Below are 22359 nucleotides of genomic sequence, written 5' to 3' on the forward strand. Positions count from 1 at the left end.
GGTGAAGAGATGGTGATACAAGTGTAGTATGGATAGTAGATATAGGTTTTTGTAATCTGAAAATAAAAAAAGCAAGGTAAGAAATGATAAAACAGAGCACAAATGGTATTGCAATGCTTATAAACAAGGCCTAGGGTTCATACTTTTACTAGTGCAAAATCTCTCAACAATAATAACATAATTGGATCATATAACAATCCCTCAACGTGCAACGAAGAATCACTCCAAGTTTCTACCGGTGGACATTGGATGAAAATGTGCATCAACCCCTATGCATAGAATACCCCAATGGAACCTTGGGAATCCACAAGTTGAGTGCTAAAACATACATCAAGTGAATCAATATAATACCCCATTATCACCACGGGTATCCATATGCAAGACATACATCAAGTGTTCTCATATCCAATATTCAATCAAACATGATGAAACCTCAAAGAGCAAGACTCAATTCATCACAAGAAGGTGAGAGCAAAGAACACCATAAGATCCAAATATATTAACAAAGCTCGCCATACATCAAGATCATGCCAAATCAAGAACACATGAGAGAGAGAGAGAGAGAGAGAGAGAGAGAGATCAAACACATACCTACTAGTAGATACCCAGCCCCGAGGGTGAACTACTCCCTCCTCATCATGGTGGGCGCCGGGATGATGAAGATGGCCTCGGTGATGATTTCCCATTCCGGCAAGGTTGCGGAACAGGGTCCCGATTGGTTTTTCGTGACTACAGAGGCTTGAGGCGGCGAAACTTCTCATCTAGGTTTTTTTCCAGGGTTTTTGGTATTTATAGGATTTTTTGGCATCAGACTCACGTGAAGGGGGTGCCTGAGGGGTCCACAAGCTCGAAGCTAGCACCCTGGGGGGTAGGGCGCGCCTAGTGAGATTGGGGACTCCTCGTCCACTTCATGGCCCAGCTCCAGTGTTTCGGGGGTCTCTTTTGGTCCATAAAAAATCACCAAAAATTTTCAGCCAATTCCGAGAACTTTTATTTCTGCACAAAAAACAACAACACGGTAGTTCTGCTGAAAATAGCGTAAGTCCAGGTTCGTTCCAATCAAATCATACCAAAACCATATAAAATTGTTGTAAACATGGTATGAATACTTCATAAATTATAGATACATTGGAGATGTATCATTGCCCTCCTCACCAAGTGGATATGGCGGTTGTCGCAAAACGAGCACGGTCTTTGGTAGATCTGCTGCGAGCAAAATACTTCCCGGACGGGAACTTGTTCACGTCCAAATGTAGGGGCTCACCTTTCTGGAATGGGATCCAGGCAATGAAACCGTCCTTCGCGGTCGGGGCACGATTTGATATCAATAACGGGGAATACGCTGCTTCTGGTTGGACGCGTGGATGGGGCGCACTCCTCTCTGGATGAGCGACGGTCCAATTTTCCAACTGGCAACTGACACAAGAATCTTGGTGGCCGGCGTCCTGTGGTGCTCCACCCCCCCCCCCCCCCCCGGCGCACTGAGCTTCATGAGGAACCTTACACCGGACGAAGGGCGGTGTTTGGATGACTTGATAACTACTATCGGTGGGCGTACGCTTGGTGGAGGAGCAGATACAGTCACATGGGACCTGACTGCTTCTGGCAAATTCTTCGTTAAGTCCTTATACGATAAGCTCACCGCGGGGACGGCACTGGACATAGCTAGTGGGCTGTGGAAAGCAGGCCTCCCCCTCATGATAACAATCTTTCTCTAGCAAATATTCCGAAACCAACTTCCTACCTCGGATAACATGGCCAAACGCAACGGCCCATCAAATGGGATGTGTGTCGTGTGCAGGCTCGGGGAGAACGCCAACCATGTTTTCTTCCGTTGCCATCAAGCACATTTCGAGTGGAGTGTGGTTAGAGAAGCTTTCAGGCAAAACTAGAATCCCGCGTCCAGGGCAGATTTGCTAGCTTTGCTTCGGCTCCAGAAAGGGGCCTTCGCGAGGATCGTGTGGCGTAGCGTCCGAAACAAAATTACCATTGGGAAGAAGTTTCCTTCTTACCTAGCTGATGTCATTTTTAAATGACACCTTTTTCTATAGACTTGAGCCCCATTGGGGAAACAACCCATGCAGGGGGCGATGGAGCGGATCAGAAGCATTCAGTTTACATCTCGACACATGGTGATGCAGACCTGATCCTTTGTTGGAGCATGTTAGAAGTTTGGCCGCGGGGTAGGCAGCTACTTTATCTACTTTGGTGTTATATTTATGGTGCTTTGGGCCATGAGAGTTGTGTTATTTGGGACGCTGCCTTGGTTGTCTTTATTAATTTAAATCCGGATGCTTCTTTCCTCTTTGTTAAAAAAAATTGACAAATGAATTTAGCGTATGATGAGTTGACAACAAGTGGTCACGTCACGTTTTTGCCTAAAAAAATGGTCACGTGAAAAATGTGTGTGTGTGACAGAGAGAGAGAAAGCAACAAGAGGGTAGCGTATGGAGGAGTAGTGCGTTGCGGGCATACGTACGGACTACGGAGAAGGGAGGGTACGTCAACGAGAAAACAAGGAATAACCGAGGTTTATGGCCGTGTTAGCCGGGTCGCTGCCACTTTGCCGGCAGCGCGCGCCGGTCCGTCCGGATATGTTTATCAACTCTCTCCACGCCCTATATATATCCCCAAATACTAGTTCCCTTCTCCACCATCTCTTCCAACTACGTGCTGATCATTCCCTCACGTTCATTCAGTTGCATCAAACTTCCTTTTATTTTCCTCTCGGTTTTGTAGTATCACATGTTGATCATCTCGAAAGGATTAACCTAATCTCCTAGTGACAATTGTCGCAACTATCCTTGTGTTGCCGCGTCCGGCAAAGCAAGAAATATGGGGTTAAACGGCCGCGACGAGCACCACTCACCGTCCTCGGCCAAGTCCCCCCGCGGCGGCGGCGGAGGCGAGCACAACTCCCCGCCAATCAGCTGCCCACGTGGCGGCGCCGTGTCGTCCTTCCTGCTTGCGGCCGCGTTGCTCACTTTCTCCTTGTCCATCGGCATCACGGCCACGCTCGCCGTCACGTTCTCCACGTCGTTGTCGTTGTGCCCCATGCAGGCCTTGTTCTTCCCGGCCACCAGCGCTAGGTTCGTCCAGCCGGAGTCGGACGTCCGGCCCCCGGGCGCTGACGTGCCGCGGCTTGCCTACCTCATCTCTGGGTCCAGAGGTGACCTGGACCGGCTGTGGCGGGTGCTGCACGCGCTCTACCACCCGCGAAACCTGTACGTGGTGCACCTGGACCTGAAATCCCCGGTGGAGGACCGACTGGAGCTGGCGACGCGGGTGGGAAACAACACTGTTTTCCAGCGCATCGGCAACGTCGAGGTGATCCGGCGCGCCAACATGGTGACTTACCGCGGGCCGACGATGGTCGCCCACACCCTGCATGCCTGCGCCGTGCTCCTCCGCCGCAGCCGCGACTGGGACTGGTTCATCAACCTCTCTGCCTCAGACTACCCGCTCATGACCCAGGACGGTACGGTACTGCGCACCGCGCTTATTATTCCTGGTTCTTTAACTTTTCAGCTCAAATAACAGAATTAATGGTATGTGTGTGTATGTATACACATCACAGATATCCTCCATGTATTCTCCACGTTGCCGAGGAACGTCAGCTTCATGGAGCATACCAGCAACCTGGGCCAGAAGGCGTGAGTATTGTTTACCACTCTCTCCGTCCTATAATATACGAGTGTTTTTTACGCTAGCTTATAAGTTTCTTATTTGTCGATCGACCAGCTGGTCGGTTGACGATGACGGCTACTGATTAGACGGTCGCTGCAGGGAGGGCCGGGCGAAGCCTCTGATCGTGGACCCGGGGCTGTACATGTCGGCTAAGAAGGAAGTCTTCAACGTGTGGCCAGCGCGGCAGCTGCCGACGGCGTTCAAGCTGTACACGGGGTCGGCGTGGGTGGTGCTGTCGCGGGACTTCGTCGAATACGTGGTGTGGGGGTGGGATAACCTGCCGCGGACGCTTCTCATGTACTACGCCAACTTCGTCTCCTCCCCGGAGGGCTACTTCCAGACGGTGCTCTGCAACGCGCCCAGCTTCGTGCGCACCGTCGCCAACCACGACCTGCACCACATCCAGTGGGACGTCCCGGCGAGGCAGCACCCGCGGGCGCTCGGGCTCCCCGACAGGGACGGCATGGTGGGCAGCGGCACGCCCTTCGCACGCAAGTTCGAGCGCGACGACCCTGTGCTTGATGTCATAGACGCCGACCTTCTGCTCGGCCGTGGGAGGAACGGCACGGCGGCCGGGATGTTTGTGCCCGGCGGCTGGTGCGGCCAACACCGGGACTGCGGTGCCGCCCGCGCCAATGTCGACGACTGGGTGCTCAGCCCTGGGCCCGGTGCCGAGAGGCTGCGGAGGCTCATGGACAGGATCGTCAGGTCCCAGGCCTTCGACGGCAGCCAGTGCAAATAGCAACGACATGGTTATATTACAAGAGCCAGGTTATTTCGTCCACAGGGGGAGTTACGTTTCTTCTTCTATACAGTCACAGCCGCGGCCTCGTCCCAACTACCGCGAGCAAAGACCTTGAAGCTGGCAACACATGTACTACCTTTCTAATGCAGTTGATTTACTTTTTAATATTATAGCACTTCTAATTGGAAGAATATCTTGGCAATTACAATATTAGTAATCTGGCAATTGAGAAACAGTAAAACTGAGCCGGCTAGGGCCTTCCGCAGTGATTTGACACTCTGAACCGTCCGATTTGTGGACTCACCGCTCCAGATCTGCTCGCTAAACATTCTTTTTTTTTTGAGAATTAAGCCAGCTTTATTAATCTGCTCGCTAAACATTCGCAATCGCTCCGTCATCCCACTTCATGTGTCTGGGCCCATTTTTGCGCCAGACTGCTCGTTATGGGCTGACCAAACGTCTCTTGGGCTGCTGCTCCGACAACCGACTTGCACGCTCTGTGATTAAATAGGCCGACATGCTGTGAACCGAATGGCCCAGACCTCCAACTTGCGTGCACACTGGCCGACACACTTGGCTAGGACAACCCGGCGATCTTTTTTTTGTACCTATGAACATTATGATTCAGTAATAAAGCTTTGTGAGATTCTCAAAAAAAAAAAACCCATTCACCGTTTCCGTCCCTCGCCACTCGACGCCGTCAGCGTGCCACGAAGAGAAGATGGATGGGTCGACGTGGTGCCTCCCCCATTCCTAAACTTCTCCATTGATCGCCTCCTACCACTCCTCCAATATCCTGCTTTCCGCAACCCGTGAGATCCTCAGCGATCGCGATGAATCAATGACCTGCTTCGTTGGGACGTTGGATTGATAGCGGGATCTACAAGATGGCGACGACAATGACAGTCCACGTCAACAAGGTAAATTCTAACCCAAGGTGCAGAACGTCCCCGTCAAATTGGCAAAGCAACAGTTCATACGAGTATAAATTTATGATCTGATCCCCTTCCGCTAAAATCCCCTATGGCGAAGTTGGTCAGAGCAGTCTCATCCGTTCGTCGTTTGTGAATAAAATCAGATGTTATCTGAGGTTTCTATTTCTATTTTTACAATTGATCTGATGTTCAGCAATTTCCTTGCTTTCTTCTTGTTCTGCTGATATGGATTCCCCAAACTTTTTTATTTGGTGCACAACATGTGCTTCAATGCTTGTGTCAATGGCTGAGGGGCAGCACACACCGTTATATGATCTCTCTAACATTTAAGATCCTTAGTAACTAACGACGAGCTACGTTGCGTTTCAGGATCCGGCAGAACACAAGTTGTATATCAATAACTAAATGCATGTTCCAAGTACTGGATGGAGCATCCAACGACTGGAGCTGATCAAAATAAAAGGTATAGTGGCATGATTAACCCTTATGTTTGGAGCATCACATAAAGTTTTCTACATTTCTAGCGTTCATAACGATTCCCTTGGCACAAGAACCAAATCTCAAAACAATTCATCGCTTACACATAATATATCCAGATGAATAGAAGGAACAATACAATTAATCATTTACGTGTGATTGTATTTTCATTTTATAAATAATATACTGACATCTTCCTCTTCACTGTGTTAGACATGTTGATATTTGATGTCGTTGGATATACCAAACATTTTGGATTCTTCAATGTTACATTGATTAGTAAAAATATCTCAAATATTTATACCACCTGAGTTTTTCTAACTATTTACATCTCCCTTTGGTAAGATGGACGAGCGCAGCAACGTGCGCCTTTATGATCTAGTTAGTTAAATAAGATACATCAGGGCGACTACATTTCAATAGTCTGGCAACCAAGTACAGCCGTAGATATGGTGTTCAAATGCTGCTTGGATTAGTTCGTCTCCAACTTTTGAGGGTGCTGCTTTTTGCACAAATTTATACTGGTCCTTAGGAGCTGTTGAAGTGTACGGGTTTGCTTGAGTCTGATTCGGGGGAGGTATCTACCGCTGTAATTTATGGGGTGGCAAATGGGAAACATCCACCCAGAGAAATAATGCAGAACATTCAGTTCTGAATCAATCTAAATAGTGTTCTCAAATCTGTGAGAGGACAGAGCATCCGATCACCTACGTTTTTAGTTTCATAAATATGCCTCAACTCATTACCATGAACATTGAGTCTAGAAAAATGGGTTAGTTTCCATATATACTTCCCGAATAATAATATGAGCATGATACTATAACGACCTGTCCTATGATGAGATGACTCCTGAAACCAAACACCCTCTTTTGGCTTTTGGCACATGGCAAACTTCACTCCTAGCAAGCAAGGGGATGGCACAAAATGCGTTGCAGTGAAACATTTCATGGGTTGCCTGGTTTTCCTATATTGTCACGCCCAATATGCGACCCTATCCAAAAAAAACTCGAAGGTCCCGCCAAGGATAGACCCGCATATTGAAACGCTTTTGCAAGGTGAATATCATTACATCAACATTACATAATAGATGGGGATACATACAAGAGGCATACAATGCCACACGAATACAACATCACAATACATCAGAGCATCATCCGACTACGGATAACAACATAAACAGAAACTCAAACGACATCCACCCTGCTAGCCCAGGCTGCCGACCTGGAACCTATCCCCTGATCGAAGAAGCAGAAGAAGAACTCAACGCAAGCAAGCATCGCTCTCGCGTCATGATCATCGCATAACCTGTACCTATAACTGTTGTTGTAGTAATCTGTGAGCCACGAGGACTCAGCAATCCCATTACCATGGGTATCAAGACTAGCAAAGCTTAAAGGGAAAGGAAGGGGTAAAGTGGTGAGGCTGCAGCAGCGACTAAGCATATATGGTGGCTAACATACGCAAATAAGAGCGAGAAAGAGACAAGCGGAACGGTCGTCAACTAGCAATGATCAAGAAGTGATCCTGAACTCCTACTTACGTCAAACATAACCCAGAAACCGTGTTCACTTCAAGGACTCCGCCGAGAAGAGACCATCATGGCTACACACGCGGTTGATGCGTTTTAATTCGGATCTGGTGTCAAGTTATCTACAACCGGACATTAACAAATTCCCATCTGCCTATAACCGCAGGCACGGCTTTCGAAAGATTATACCCTGCAGGGGTGTCCCAACTTAGCCCATGACAAGCTCTCGCGATCAACGAAGGAATAGACCTTCTCCCAGGAAGACCCGATCAGACTCGGAATCCCGGTTTACAAGACATTTCGACAATGGTAAAACAAGACCAGCAAAGCCGCCCGGATGTGCCGACAAATCCCGATAGGAGCTGCACATATCTCGTTCTCAGGGCACACCGGATTGTCCAGACTTCCGGTAGGCCAGCCCAGAGTTGCCCCTGGTGGCCACCGGGGGCTGACAGGTTGGACCAACACTCACGACGAGCACTGGCCCGGGGGGGATAAAATAAAGATGACCCTCGAGAGCCGACTCTCAAGGGAAAAAAGGGCTAGGTGAGGCAAATGGTAAAACCAAGGTTGGGCCTTGCTGGAGGAGTTTTATTCAAAGCGAACTGTCAAGGGGGTCCCATAAATCACCCGACTGCGTAAGGAACACAAAATCCGGGAACATAACACCGGTATGACGGAAACTAGGGCGGCAAGAGTGGAACAAAACACTAGGCAAAAGGCCGAGTCTTCCACCCTTTACCAAGTATATAGATGCATTAATAATATAAGAGATATTGTGATATCCCAACCAAAATCCTGTCCACCATGGAGAAATCTTCAACTTCACCTGCAACTAGCAACGCTATAAGAGGGGCTGAGCAAAAGCGGTAACATAGCCAAACAATGGTTTGCATAGGAAAGGTGTCAAAGGTTAGAGGTTCATGGCAATATGGGAGGCTTGATAAACAGGTGATAGGTAGCGCAGCATAGCGATAGAACGAAGCAACTAGCATAGCAATGATAGTAGTGAGATCCAGGGTAGCGGTCATCTTGCCTGAAATTCCGCAAGGAAGAAGAACGAGTCCATGAAGAAGACGAACGGATGAAGCCGAACCAAGCATAGACGAACGAATCCTCACGATCGCAACGAAACAGGAATTATCGAAAAGAAGCACACAACATAGTAAACACACCACACATAGACAAGACATGATGCACAACAAGCATGATGCATGACAAAGCTACATGAAGCTACTCATGGTAGGAGGTGATGCAAACAAGAGCAACACATCAAAGCAAGTTTAAATGAGGCCGGGAACAACATATAACAATTCCGGTAAGTCCTCATATGCATATTTCGAAATTGGTCCAGATATAAATAAACCTTATGTTCAAATTGTTAAACAGCAAGTTAAGATGCACAAAGACGATCTACACGAGATTCTAGTCAAGTTACATATAAAGTTCATTTAGTTCGGAGCTACGGCCTAGAAGATATGAGCAAGACAAGATAAACATGGCATTGATGCAAAATGCACTCAAACATCAAGCAAACACCTCAAAACAAGGATGCAACATGATAATATGAAACTACATGCAATTCTAAGCAAGTTTCATATAGAGCATACTCAAAACGGAGCAACGGTTCAACACACACACATGGAACAAGTTTAAAGGACAAGCTGTCCAAAACAGCAACTAGGCATATAGCAAGCATCAAAACAACAGGCTACAGCATCTCAACATGAAAAAAAAGACATGGGCATGATGTACAGGTAAAGCATAACAAAACATGAACACTGAGCTATCTCCAGAAACTACTAGAACATGCTCAAACACACATGATAAGATTGCAAGTTATAACAATTCAGACTTTGCAGAAAATAACATCACAATGCAATGTTTAGAGCTATCAAACAACATGTTACAGGAACTTATAATGGCAAACAAAGGCATGGCGTGAATCTACTCAAAGCATAGATCAAAAGTCACTTACTGACCATAAGCCAAAAAGGATCAGAAAATATGATGTCACCCACGTAAACATAGCAAGTTATTATATAGATTCAAGCATGGCAGAAACAGAATTATGAAGGCATGTTAATGAGCTTGTGCAACTGACTACAGAGCAATACATGGCATGGCAACACCCAACAGTAAGAAGACATATTTGTGAAGCTATGCATGGCAATAGCAAGGTCATAGGGTGCATGGAACACTAGCAACAATCATGGTAACAACGGAACTTAATGTTAACATGCTGACAGCAACATTATGAAGCAACTTTGGAGCAAGATATGAATAAGCTACAGCAACCTATAAATGCAACCAGGAGCCTGAATGGATATAGAATGACATGTAGTTCAAGACATATTTATAGAACATCTCCAGATTATGCATAGAATGATTAGTAGAAGCATGTTTATATAGCATCACGAAATAACAGATTCAGCCTAGCAAAACAGCAACATCGTGAACCCTACATAATAAGCTCGATTCACTCAGCACAAGTCATTGCATGACAAGATAAGCATAGCATCATCAAGAAGACATGTTTGTGAAACAAACCAAGTCAAGAACAAGTCCATAGCATGCAAGGATCAACTACAACAAGCTTGGCCAAATTGAATAACATGTAAACAATCTGCCAGGAAATATTTTGAAGCAAAACTAGAGCACGAAAATGACATGCTAGACTACTCCATAATTGCAACAAAGTGCATGAATGTATATACAATAACCATATGTTCAAAACACCCTTACTGAAGTAACTCAAGATATGCACGGATCTCCCTGTAGCATCATGTTTACATGGCATCAAAATAACAGCAGAACAGGGACTAAAACAGCAACATCACGATGCCTAGTTTGTATTCTTGGGCTAGTCACCACATTGATCACAAAAATACATGGTAAGCACCTCTGTAAAGAAGACATAGCATAGATCAAAACACATGAAGACATCAACCTCATAGGATGCACACATCAATCATGGCAAAAATGACAAATGAGCTCGTTCTGTTAACAGACAACAGAAAACATTATGAAGCACTCTTACAACGATGATTCAGGCATCTAGATGAGCTTAAATGAATATGATGCAACGGAATGAAATGATGTACTCGTCGAGGCGAACAATTTGACATATTACACACACGAAACGGAGCTACGGATGCAGAGATATGATGGCATGAACATGGTATGAAAATGTCAGAAATCTGGAACTTGGGCATTTCTCAGGAAAAAAACATATGAGCGCTAAAAGACTATGATGCACATGTGGGGAATAGAGGGGCTGCTCACCCTGGGCTTCGGCCCAATTCAAAGAGGAGGCGAGGCAGGCCGGCTGGAGCTGCGGAGGACGAGGCGGGCCGGCGCGCGGGATCGGGCCCACGCGGGCGACAGGCGGAGGCGGGCGCGGTCGTCGTCTGGATCGGCACCTCCCGATCCATGGTGGCGGCGGCGCTGGAGGTCTCCGGCGAGGCTCGAGGCGACGACGGCGGGGAGAGCGACGAGGAACGTCGGGGACGGTGCGGGGGCTGCCGGATCTGGCTGGAGTTGGCCGGATCCGGGCGATGGCGAGGTGGAGGGAGACGCCGGAGCGGGCGGCGCTCGCTGGCGAGGCGGGCGAATGCGGGCGAGGCGGCGGCGCAGGGAGCCGGTCGGGGCGGCGGGATCGGGCGCGCGGGGCAGCGCCCGCGGGCGGCGGCGGCGGGATGGGCCGCGAGGGCCGGCGCTGGGCCTGCGGGCCGGCGGCGGCGCGCGGGTGGCCGGGGTGGCCACGTGGCGCGCACGGATAGGGCCAGGGGACGGTGGAGGCTGACGTGGCGCCCTCTGATAGGCTGGAGTGACGTGGCTGCGGGGCGGCGGACATGTCCGGCCGAGGGCGGACGTGTCCGGCGTGGAGAGGGGGGAATTTTAGGGTTTCGTCTGCGAATTCATCCGAAAATTTCGGGGGAGGGGCTAGTTTTATAGGTAGAGGGAGCGAGGAGAGTCCAAATGGAGTACGGTTTTCGCCCACACGATCGTGATCGAACGACCGAGAGCATGGAGGGGTGTTAGATGGGTTTCGGGCCACTTTGGAAGGGTGTTGGGATGCAAAGAGAAGGAGGCTTTTACGGTTACCCGGTTAACCGTTGGAGTACCAAACGAACTCCAAATGGCACGAAACTTGACAGGCGGTATACCGGTGGTATACGAAGGCCACTTGACAAGCCTCGGTCCATTCCGAGAAAGTTTAACACCCACTCACCACGAGAGACAAAAGGGGAACACCGGAGAGCATAGGAGAGCCGGATTGCAAAATGGACAACGGGGAAAAGGCTCGAATGCATGAGACGAACACGCATGCAATGCAATGCACATGATGACATGATAAAATGCAACACGCAAGCAAATGACATGGCAACGACAGCGAATAACTGGCAGACACCTGGCGCATCGGATCCGGGGCGTTACAACACTCCTCCACTAACAAGAGATCTCGTCCCGAGATCTTAGGACCGAGACGGAAGAGAAAAAGAAAGAGGAGAAACAAGAACCCAAGAGAAGAAGCCAAGAATCGAGAGCACTCGAGAAGAAGAGAGGAACGACGAGAATGACAAGAATCAAAAGCTCACGGACTCAGATAGACTATGAAGCCACTCCGGTTAGAATGAGGTAAGAAACGAACAAGACTGAAAGGATTTAGGCAGCACCCCGGTTGAAAATGGAAGGACAAGAACAAGAACTTCACAAGACGGGATGGCACTTAATGAGATAAACAACGCAAAGCCTCCGGTAGAATTAAAAGAATTGAATGAAGAGAACTTAGAAGAAAAGGTTGAACGGATTTGAATATCTGAGAAGAACGAAGAAATGCAAAACTCCACTTCAGAAGAAAATGAAGAATTATTTGCGCTTCGAAAGGCAAGAAGGAAAGATACTTCAGCTCCTTCGATAAGAATCTTGATGAACACTTGAGAAATGAATTAAATCATGAAGAACCACCATGAAGAACTCCGGTAACAAAAGAATGACGAGATAAAATGAAGGATGAAAGAATAAGATTAAAGACTTGCGGTGATTTAGATGGAGGTTCCGACAAAATGACCGAGGAAATTTGAACTCCAGAAAAGAAAAGATGAAAAACACTTGGAACTAGAATTTATTCATCAAGAACAAACTCTGAAGGAAGGGATTACTCACTTGGATGAATAAGAATAAGATTCATTGTATGCTTATCCTTCATCAAATTAAATTGATGACAAGCAATGGATTTTGAATATTACTTATTCTTCTTGAAAAGGATTGAGAAGTGACAGGTCACAAACTTGAGAAAGTCTTCATGAACCGCCGGTAGGATTGAAAAGAACGAATGAATTAAAAAGATAATCAAGGAAAAGAATCTTAATGAACCACCGTTAGAATTCAAATATGACTGACGAACGAGAATGAGTCACCAGGAAGAATTAGAAGAACCAATATGTTAGAGGGGATTTAGATGCCAAAGAACAAGGAGATCATAATCTGATTAAAGAACACTTGGCGAAGCACCGGGATAAATAGAGAACGATAACTGGAATGATGGCCTCCAGTGAAACGAAAAAGAAATCCACTCCTGAAAAACTCCGGATGGTTGAGAAAAGGAATATCTGACAAATGGAATAATTTGAGAGGATAATATGAAGCTAGAACCACGAATCTTCGAGTGGACAGACAAGATTTAGAGGAAAAACTCTTCTTCGGTCTTCAAACGCTGAGAAGGACGACGAGAAACACCACCAAAATTACTGAGATACTCCGGGAGGATGAAAAGCAAAGAGGTTGAGCCAACAATGAAATGATTTGAAATCGATCTCGAAGAAGGCATGTGACTGATGGAATCCATACTTACGTCACACTTGAAAAGAATTTGGAATAGCTCCGGGGGAATTAGAAGAGTCAGGTAAGATCCTGGGAAAAAACCTGTGGGTTAGGGCCCACTGAAGAGAAAACACCGTTGAAAAGGATGATGAACAGATAGATGAAGCACCGGAACAATTGAAATATTAGAATGAGGTGACACCCTCGAATTAATTGGAACACAGACGAATCTCCTGAGATGTCTTAAGCACTCCGGAAGGATAAACTGGCGAGAGGCGAACGAGCAGGGAAGGCACTTGAGCCAAGGAAAAGAATATGATCAACCTCAAACTTGAATTGGGTCCACCGGAAAAGAGATGAAGAATGTCCACTGAGACGAGAATTCACCGGTTGAAATAATTGAGGAAAGACTGAAGATACTCTGCACGAATGAAAATTTATGCTCGAAAGAGACTCAGGCTCTGGGAAGAAAAAAGGGTGGGAGGGCGGGAAAACAAAGACAACTTGGAAGGGGAAATCGACAAATATCTTGAAGAGAAAACACCGGTTGAAATCATTGAGGAAAGAAGGCAAAGATTTCACTCGAGTGGGAAGGATACTCGATTACGGATTCCGGTTCCAAAAAGAAGAAGGGACGGCGGGTGGGAAAAAGAAAACAAATGAGGACAGAAAAAACAACTTCGTTGAGAGCAAACTAAGGATTGAACTTGCAAAGATGAAGAGGGTCGAGTCGACATGACGAGAAATGCACCGGATGAAAAGGGCTGAGGAACAACGATCGGAAAACCAACTGCGTGATCCTAAAGAAAATTTGAAGGGGAAGAGAAGTAATTCAAAACACCTACGTCACGATTCCTTACCTGACCGACGAAGGGGATGAGGAGTAAAAAGAATTCCTACTCTCCGAGATAGCTAGACTCTGAAAACAGTTTTCTTCTAGACTCAACAACGGCCAAACTACCGATCAATCAAGGGGGCTCCTAGGGTCGGTTGAGGCTCTGATACCAACTTGTCACGCCCAATATGCGACCCTATCCAAAAGGAACTCGAAGGTCCCACCAAGGATAGACCCGCATATTGAAACGCTTTTGCAAGGTGGATATCATTACATCAACATTACATAATAGATGGGGATATATACAAGAGGCATACAATGCCACACGAATACAACATCACAATACATCAGAGCATCATCCGACTACGGATGACAACATAAACAGAAACTCAAACGACATCCACCCTGCTAGCCCAGGCTGCCGACCTGGAACCTATCCCCTAATCGAAGAAGCAGAAGAAGAACTCAACGCAAGCAAGCATCGCTCTCACGTCATGATCATCGCATAACCTGTACCTGCAACTGTTGTTGTAGTAATCTGTGAGCCACGAGGACTCAGCAATCCCATTACCATGGGTATCAAGACTAGCAAAGCTTAATAGGAAAGTAAGGGGTAAAGTAGTGAGGCTGCAGCAGCGACTAAGCATATATGGTGGCTAACATACGCAAATAAGAGCGAGAAGAGAGCAAGCAGAACGGTCGTGAAGCTAGCAATGATCAAGAAGTGATCCTGAACTCCTACTTACGTCAAACATAACCCAGAAACCGTGTTCACTTCCCGGACTCCGCCGAGAAGAGACCATCACGGCTACACACGCGGTTGATGCGTTTTAATTCGGATCTGGTGTCAAGTTGTCTACAACCGGACATTAACAAATTCCCATCAGCCTATAACCGCAGGCACGGCTTTTGAAAGATTATACCTTGCATGGGTGTCCCAACTTAGCCCATGACAAGCTCTCGCGATCAACGAAGGAATAGACCTTCTCCCAGGAAGACCCGATCAGACTCAGAATCCCGGTTTACAAGACATTTCGACAATGGTAAAACAAGACCAGCAAAGCCGCCCGGATGTGCCGACAAATCCCGATAGGAGCTGCACATATCTCATTCTCAGGGCACACCGGATTGTCCAAACTTCCGGTAGGCCAGCCCAGAGTTGCCCCTGGTGGCCACCGGCGGCTGACAGGTTGGACCAACACTCGCGACGAGCACTGACCCCGGGTGGGGGGATAAAATAAAGATGACCCTCGAGAGCGCGACTCTCAAGGGAAAAAAGGGCTAGGTGAGGCAAATGGTAAAACCAAGGTTGGGCCTTGCTGGAGGAGTTTTATTCAAAGCGAACTGTCAAGGGGGTCCCATAAATTACCCGACCGCGTAAGGAACACAAAATCCGGGAACATAACACCGGTATGACGGAAACTAGGGTGGCAAGAGTGGAACAAAACACTAGGCAAAAGGCCGAGTCTTCCACCCTTTACCAAGTATATAGATGCATTAATAATATAAGAGATATTGTGATATCCCAACCAAAATCCTGTCCACCATGGAGAAATCTTCAACTTCACCTGCAACTAGCAACGCTATAAGAGGGGCTGAGCAAAAGCGGTAACATAGACAAACAATGGTTTGCATAGGAAAGGTGTCAAAGGTTAGAGGTTCATGGCAATATGGGAGGCTTGATAAACAGGTGATAGGTAGCGCAGCAAAGCGATAGAACGAAGAAACTAGCATAGCAATGATAGTAGTGAGATCCAGGGTAGCGGTCATCTTGCCTGAAATTCCGCAAGGAAGAAGAACGAGTCCATGAAGAAGAAGAACAGATGAAGCCGAACCAAGCGTAGACGAACGAATCCTCACGATCGCAACGAAACAGGAACTATCGAAAAGAAGCACACAACATAGTAAACACACCACACATAGACAAGACATGATGCACAACAAGCATGATGCATGACAAAGCTACATGAAGCTACTCATGGTAGGAGGTGATGCAAACAAGAGCAACACATCAAAGCAAGTTTAAATGAGGCCGGGAACAACATATAACAATTCCGGTAAATCCTCATATGCATATTTCGAAATTGGTCCAGATCTGAATAAACCTTATGTTCAAGTTGTTAAACAGCAAGTTAAGATGCACCAAGACGATCTACACGAGATTCTAGTCAAGTTACATATAAAGTTCATTTAGTTCGGAGCTACGGCCTAGAAGATATGAGCAAGACAAGATAAACATGGCATTGATGCAAAATTCACTCAAACATCAATCAAACACCTCAAAACAAGGATGCAACATGATAATATGAAACTACATGCAATTCTAAGCAAGTTTCGTATAGAGCACACTCAAAACGGAGCAACGGTTCAACACACACATGGAACAAGTTTAAAGGACAAGCTGTCCAAAACAGCAACTAGGCATATGGCAAGCATCAAAACAATAGGCTACATCATCTCAACATGAAAACAAAAGACATGGGCATGATGTACAGGTAAAGCATAACAAAACATGAACACTGAGCTATCTCCAGAAACTACTAGAACATGCTCAAACACACATGGTAAGATTGCAAGTTATAATAATTCAGACTTTGCAGAAAATAACATCACGATGCAATGTTTAGAGCTATCAAACAACATGTTACAGGAACTTATAATGGCAAACAAAGGCATGTCATGAATCTACTCAAAGTATAGATCAAAAGTCCCTTACTGACCATAAGCCAAAAAGGATCAGAAAATATGATGGCACCCACGTAAACATAGCAAGTTATTATACAGATTCAAGCATGGCAGAAACAGAATTATGAAGGCATGTTAATGAGCTTGTGCAACTCACTACAGAGCAATACATGGCATGGCAAGGCACCCAACAGTAAGAAGACATATTTGTGAAGATAAGCATGGCAATATCAAGGTCATAGGGTGGATGGAACACTAGCAACAATCATGATAACAACGGAACTTAATGTTAACATGCTGACAACAACATTATGAAGCAACTTTGGAGCAAGATATGGACAAACTACAACAACCTATAAATGCAACCAGGAGCATGAATGGATATATCATGACATGTAGTTCAAGAAATATTTATAGAACATCTCCAGATTATGCATAGAATAATTAGTAGAAGCATGTTTATATAGCATCACGAAATAACAGATTCAGCCTAGCAAAACAGCAACATCATGAACCCTACTTAACAAGCTCGATTCACTCAGCACAAGTCATTGCATGACAAGATAAGCATAGAATCATCAAGAAGACATGTTTGTGAAACAAACCAAGTCAATAACAAGCCCATAACATGCAAGGATCAACTACAACAAGCTTGGCCAAATTGAATAACATCTAAACAATCTGCCAGGAAACATTTTGAAGCGAAACTAGAGCACGAAAATGACATGCTAGACTACTCCATAATTGCAACAAAGTGCATGAATGTATATACAATAACCATATGTTCAAAACACCCTTAATGAAGTAACTCAAGATATGCATGGATCTCCCTGTAGCATCATGTTTACATGGCATCAAAATAACAGCAGAACAGAGACTAAAACAGCAACATCACGATGCCTAGTTTGCATTCTTGTGCTAGTCACCACATTGATCACAAAAATACATGGTAAGCACCTCTATAAAGAAGACATAGCATAGATCAAAACACATGAAGACATCAACCTCATAGGATGCACACATCAATCATGCAAAAATGACAAATGAGCTCGTTCTGTTAACAGACAGCAAAAAACATTATGAAGCACTCTTACAATGATGATTCAGGCATCTAGATGAGATCAAATGAATATGATGCAATGGAATGAAATGATGTACTCGTCGAGACGAACAATTTGACATATTGCACGCATGAAACGGAGCTACGGATGCAGAGATATGATGGCATGAACATGGTATGAAAATGTCAGAAATCTGGGACTTAGGCATTTCTCAGGAAAAAAACATATGAGCGCTAAAAGACTATGACGCACATGCGGAGAATAGAGGGGCTCCTCACCCTGGGCTTCGGCCCAATTCAAAGAGGAGGCGAGGCAGGCCGGCTGGAGCTGCGGAGGACAAGGCGGGCCGGCACGCGGGATCGGGCCCACACGGGTGACAGGCGGAGGCGGGCGCGGTCGTCGTCTGGATCCGGACCTCCCGATCCATGGTGGCGGCGGCGCTGGAGGTCTCCGACGAGGCTCGAGGCGACGACGGCGGGGAGAGCAACGAGGAACGTCGGGGATGGCGCGGGGGCTGTCGGATCTGGCCGGAGTTGGCCGGATCCGGGCGATGGCGAGGTGGAGGGAGACGCCGGAGCGGGCGGCGCTCGCCGGCAAGGCGGGCGAACGCGGGCGAGGCGGCGGTGCAGGGAGCCGGTCGGGGCGGCGGGATCGGGCGCGCGGGGCAGCGCCCGCGGGCGGCGGTGGCGGGACGGGCCGCGAGGGCCGGCGCTGGGCCTGCGGGCCGGCGGCGGCGCGGGGGTGGCCGGGGTGGCCACGTGGCGCGCACGGATAGGGCCAAGGGACGGCGGAGGCTGACGTGGCGCCCTATGATAGGCTGGAGTGACGTGGCTGCGGGGCGGCGGACATGTCCGGCCGGGGGCGGACGTGTCTGGCGCGGAGAGGGGGGAATTTTAGGGTTTCGTCTGCGAATTCATCCGCAAATTTCGGGGGAGGGGCTAGTTTTGTAGGTAGAGGGATCTAGGAGAGTCCAAATGGAGCATGGTTTTCGCCCACTCGATCGTGATCGAACGACCAAGAGCATGGAGGGGTGTTAGATGGGTTTTGGGCCACTTTGGAAGGGTGTTGGGATGCAAAGAGAAGGAGGCTTTTACGGTTACCCGGTTAACCGTTGGAGTACCAAACGAACTTCAAATGGCACGAAACTTGACAGGCGGTCTACCGGTGGTATACCAAGGCCACTTGACAAGCCTCGGTCCATTCCGAGAAAGTTTAACACCCACTCACCATGAGAGACAAAAGGGGAACGCCGGAGAGCATAGGAGAGCCGGATTGCAAAACGGACAACGGGGAAAAGGCTCGAATGCATGAGACGAACACGCATGCAATGCAATACACATGATGACATGATAAAATGCAACACGCAAGCAAATGACATGGCAACGACGGCGAATAACTGGCAGACACCTGGTGCATCGGATCCGGGGCGTTACATATATATACTTCCGAACCATTTTATCCAGAATTTCAATGCTATCATCTGTTTGCTTTTGGCATGGTTCAGCTAATACTAGTCTTTTAACTCTATGAAAACCCTGCTGTTACCAACAACAATAAAATACGTCCATTACTATGTTCAAGTTTTTTATATTTTGAAACTATCATTACAGTAATCTGGCCTTTACTGAAGTATAAGAAAAAGCAGTGGATAAACTTGGTCCTCAGTGGCGGAGCTATGTGTATAGCTGAGGGGGCTATGGCCCCCCAGCCCAACACAAATTCCTCAAGGAAATTTTTTTAGGGGGGCATAATTAAAATAAAGTATTCTCATTAGTCCCTACTAACATGTATACTTTGCCTCTGGTCCCCCCGACATTGCATTCAAGCTCCGCCACTGCTGGTTCTGCTGTCACTCTTCACAGTTAGCATCAGTATCAGCGCGGGCGTGGCATGCTCTACCATCGCTGGTAAGTTAACGCATTAGTTTTACTGCTTCCACTAAATTGGATTATTCGTTGACCCATGTTATGTTGCGAATGAAGGGCGGGGTGTGCTCCAGTCAGCGGTACTGCTTCATGTAGCTCTCACCATCTTAATCACCTATACGTACGTTCTGGGCTGCCAGCGGGGGATCAGACTTTAAATTCCTTATATACCTTTTGCATTCACAAGCCTGAGTGTTGCTGTAGCATATCTTTTCGAGCAGGTTTGCGCTCATCCTACCTCTGTCCTTCATTATGCTGTCATATAGACGCTTTCTTGAACATATATCCACCTATATTTGCAGGCAGTTGCTCCCATTGGACCAGTGGAGACTAGTGCATACGGGGCAGGCGCCACAGCCATCTTCACGGCATTTTTTCTAATTTTTGAAACCAAGCGAATTGTCAAGACGCATACATGTGACCAGCAGGTTTGTCATAGGGGCGCGAGTCAATTGCAGAAAACTACCACATTTGCGGCTAGATTTGCAGAAAACCACCAAATCGCAAATCCGTTGCAAAAAACACCACATTAGCAGTAAACTTGTTGCAAAAAGCACTGATCGCTCACTTTGCTTCATTTAATCGTGTTTCCGACAAGTGGTGCCTGCTCGGTGGGAGCTGACTTGGCAAAAATCGCCACATGTGCGCGTTGACTGAGTCTTCTTCCATCTCCTATCTTCCCCTTCTATCAGACATTTTATCGAACATGTTGCTGGCATCTCCCGTCATCGCCATGGCCATCGCAGCAGGCCCTAATGCGTCGCCCCGGCAAGTTGAGATGCCCGTGGAGATCACCCTGGAGGAGGAGGACAACAAGCTCGGCTTCACCATCAGCCACACCGAGGAGGAGCACCAGGCCCAGGGCGTGCACGTCCCGACTGCGTACCTGCTGCTCTGCCACCGGCAAGCTTGTTGAAGGCGGGGAGGTGCTGCTCCTCCTCCTCGTCGTTAAGCAGAATAATGGTCGCTGGGAGGACGTCGCCGTGCATTGTCTTCGCTGGTGCTCGATGGCAGCGGCGGCGTCCCGTTTCCTCCTTGAGCGAGGCGGTCCTCCCTGTTGGAAGGGAAAGAGGGAATTGATGGAATAATTATTGTATTGCTTGAGCCTCGTGGGCATATAAATATGAGTACATGATCATCTTGGAGTATAGAATAATATCCTACGCTATCTTACATTTCCTAATAATCACGATACTCAACATCCCCCCACAGTCACAATGTTAGCGACGCAGACGGTGAGACACCCCCCAGAGTCGTAACGGTCGATGCATCGCGGAGTCGTGGCTGGAGTGAAAACCGACGAGGTTGCTCAAGCAGGCGGTAGCCCTTTGTGCCGTTTGTCGATGTAGCCGAGAGCGTGGGTGGTGGAGTCGTGGTCGAGGTAGCCGTGCGAAGAATGCCATGGTCGATGTCGAGTCGGGGTAGCCGGTGTCGAGGAAGTCGCCTGGAGCCGCGGGCGCAAGGAGGTGCCGAGTTAATCATGGGCGCAGTGGTGTCGAAGTAGTGGTGCGCCAGGAAGTAGATGATGTTGACGACGCGTCGCGCTGGGGTTGCCAACCCCGGGTACACATCGTGGACGAAGGCACACATCAGTGTTGCCAGCACCGGGCATGCGTAGACGGACAAAGACGAAGTTGACGAAGCGCCGCACCAGGCTTGCCAGGCCCGGGGACACGTCGTGGACGAAGGCACGCGGCGGTGTTGCCAGCACCGGGCATGCGTAGACTCAGACCTGCACGAGCTGTACGCCATGTCGAAGAAGTCAGAGAGGCCAGCAGAGAAGGACTCGACGACGGTTGTGGAGCCAATCGGCGCGGGGCCAATGTCGCCCACGGTTGTCGGAGTAGATGAAGCCGTCGTGGTAGATGACGACGACGCTAGCGATGGGCTGGTGCTGGACAAAGACGAAGGGGGTGGACGGGCGGCTGCGGTGGCTACAGGGGTAGCGGCGACGGCGGCCGAAGAAGAGCGGCGGCGGCAGCGGCTGGGTTAGGAGCGCGGCGGCGGTGCTCGAAGGAGGCGAAGAACCCGACAGCATGACGAAGACCAGCGCGGACAGTGGCGTTCTCGCGCCAAGGGAGGCGGTGGACTGCGGCCCGTTGCGCTATGTCCCAAAGGGGCGACGTAGCGGCAGTGGGCAGGTCGGGGCGACAGCGGGAAGACCTCCGGGGGGCGGCAGGAACCGCGGCTGCGGCGCGACAGCCTGAAGGGGTGGCGCGGTGAAGGAGCGCGGGTCGATGCAACCGCGGGGACGGCCTCGGGATGGCGGCATGGACCACATGCCACGCTCGCTACAGCCCGACGGGGCGATGCAGCGGCGGCGCGAGGGTCGGTGTAGCCATGGGGACGGCCTGGAGCAGATTGCCCCGGGGCGGCGGTAGACCGCGGGCCGCGGCACTACGGCCCGAAGGAGCGACGCAGCGGTGATGCGGGTCGGTGCAGCCGGGTGAAGAACTACGGGGCGGCGGCACTGTGGCCTGAAGGGGCGACGCAGTGGCAGCCCGTTGCTCGATCGGTGAAGGGGCGCGCTGAACTCGACGATGCTCTTCACGGGGCCTGCGGAGCGTGGGCAACCGACGGGCTAGGTCGGTCAAACGGCGTAGATGAGGCGGATCGCGGAGGCGGGCGGGTGATCAATCCGATCGCGCGCGAGGT

The 22359-nt window shown here is 48.5% G+C and overlaps 1 protein-coding gene across 1 annotated transcript; it reads left to right on the forward strand.

Moving 5' to 3' along the window:
• The first annotated feature begins 2678 nt into the window (after positions 1-2678).
• On the forward strand, positions 2679-4647 carry LOC123094406 (beta-glucuronosyltransferase GlcAT14B). Its single transcript, XM_044516417.1, has 3 exons — positions 2679-3478; positions 3578-3653; positions 3787-4647. The coding sequence occupies exons 1-3, from the start codon at positions 2836-2838 to the stop codon at positions 4427-4429; spliced, it is 1362 nt and encodes a 453-aa protein (XP_044372352.1). The 5' UTR covers positions 2679-2835; the 3' UTR covers positions 4430-4647.
• Positions 4648-22359: the final 17712 nt, after the last annotated feature.

This window comes from Triticum aestivum, chromosome 4B (genome assembly GCF_018294505.1).
Source record: "Triticum aestivum cultivar Chinese Spring chromosome 4B, IWGSC CS RefSeq v2.1, whole genome shotgun sequence".
NCBI lineage: Eukaryota > Viridiplantae > Streptophyta > Magnoliopsida > Poales > Poaceae > Triticum > Triticum aestivum.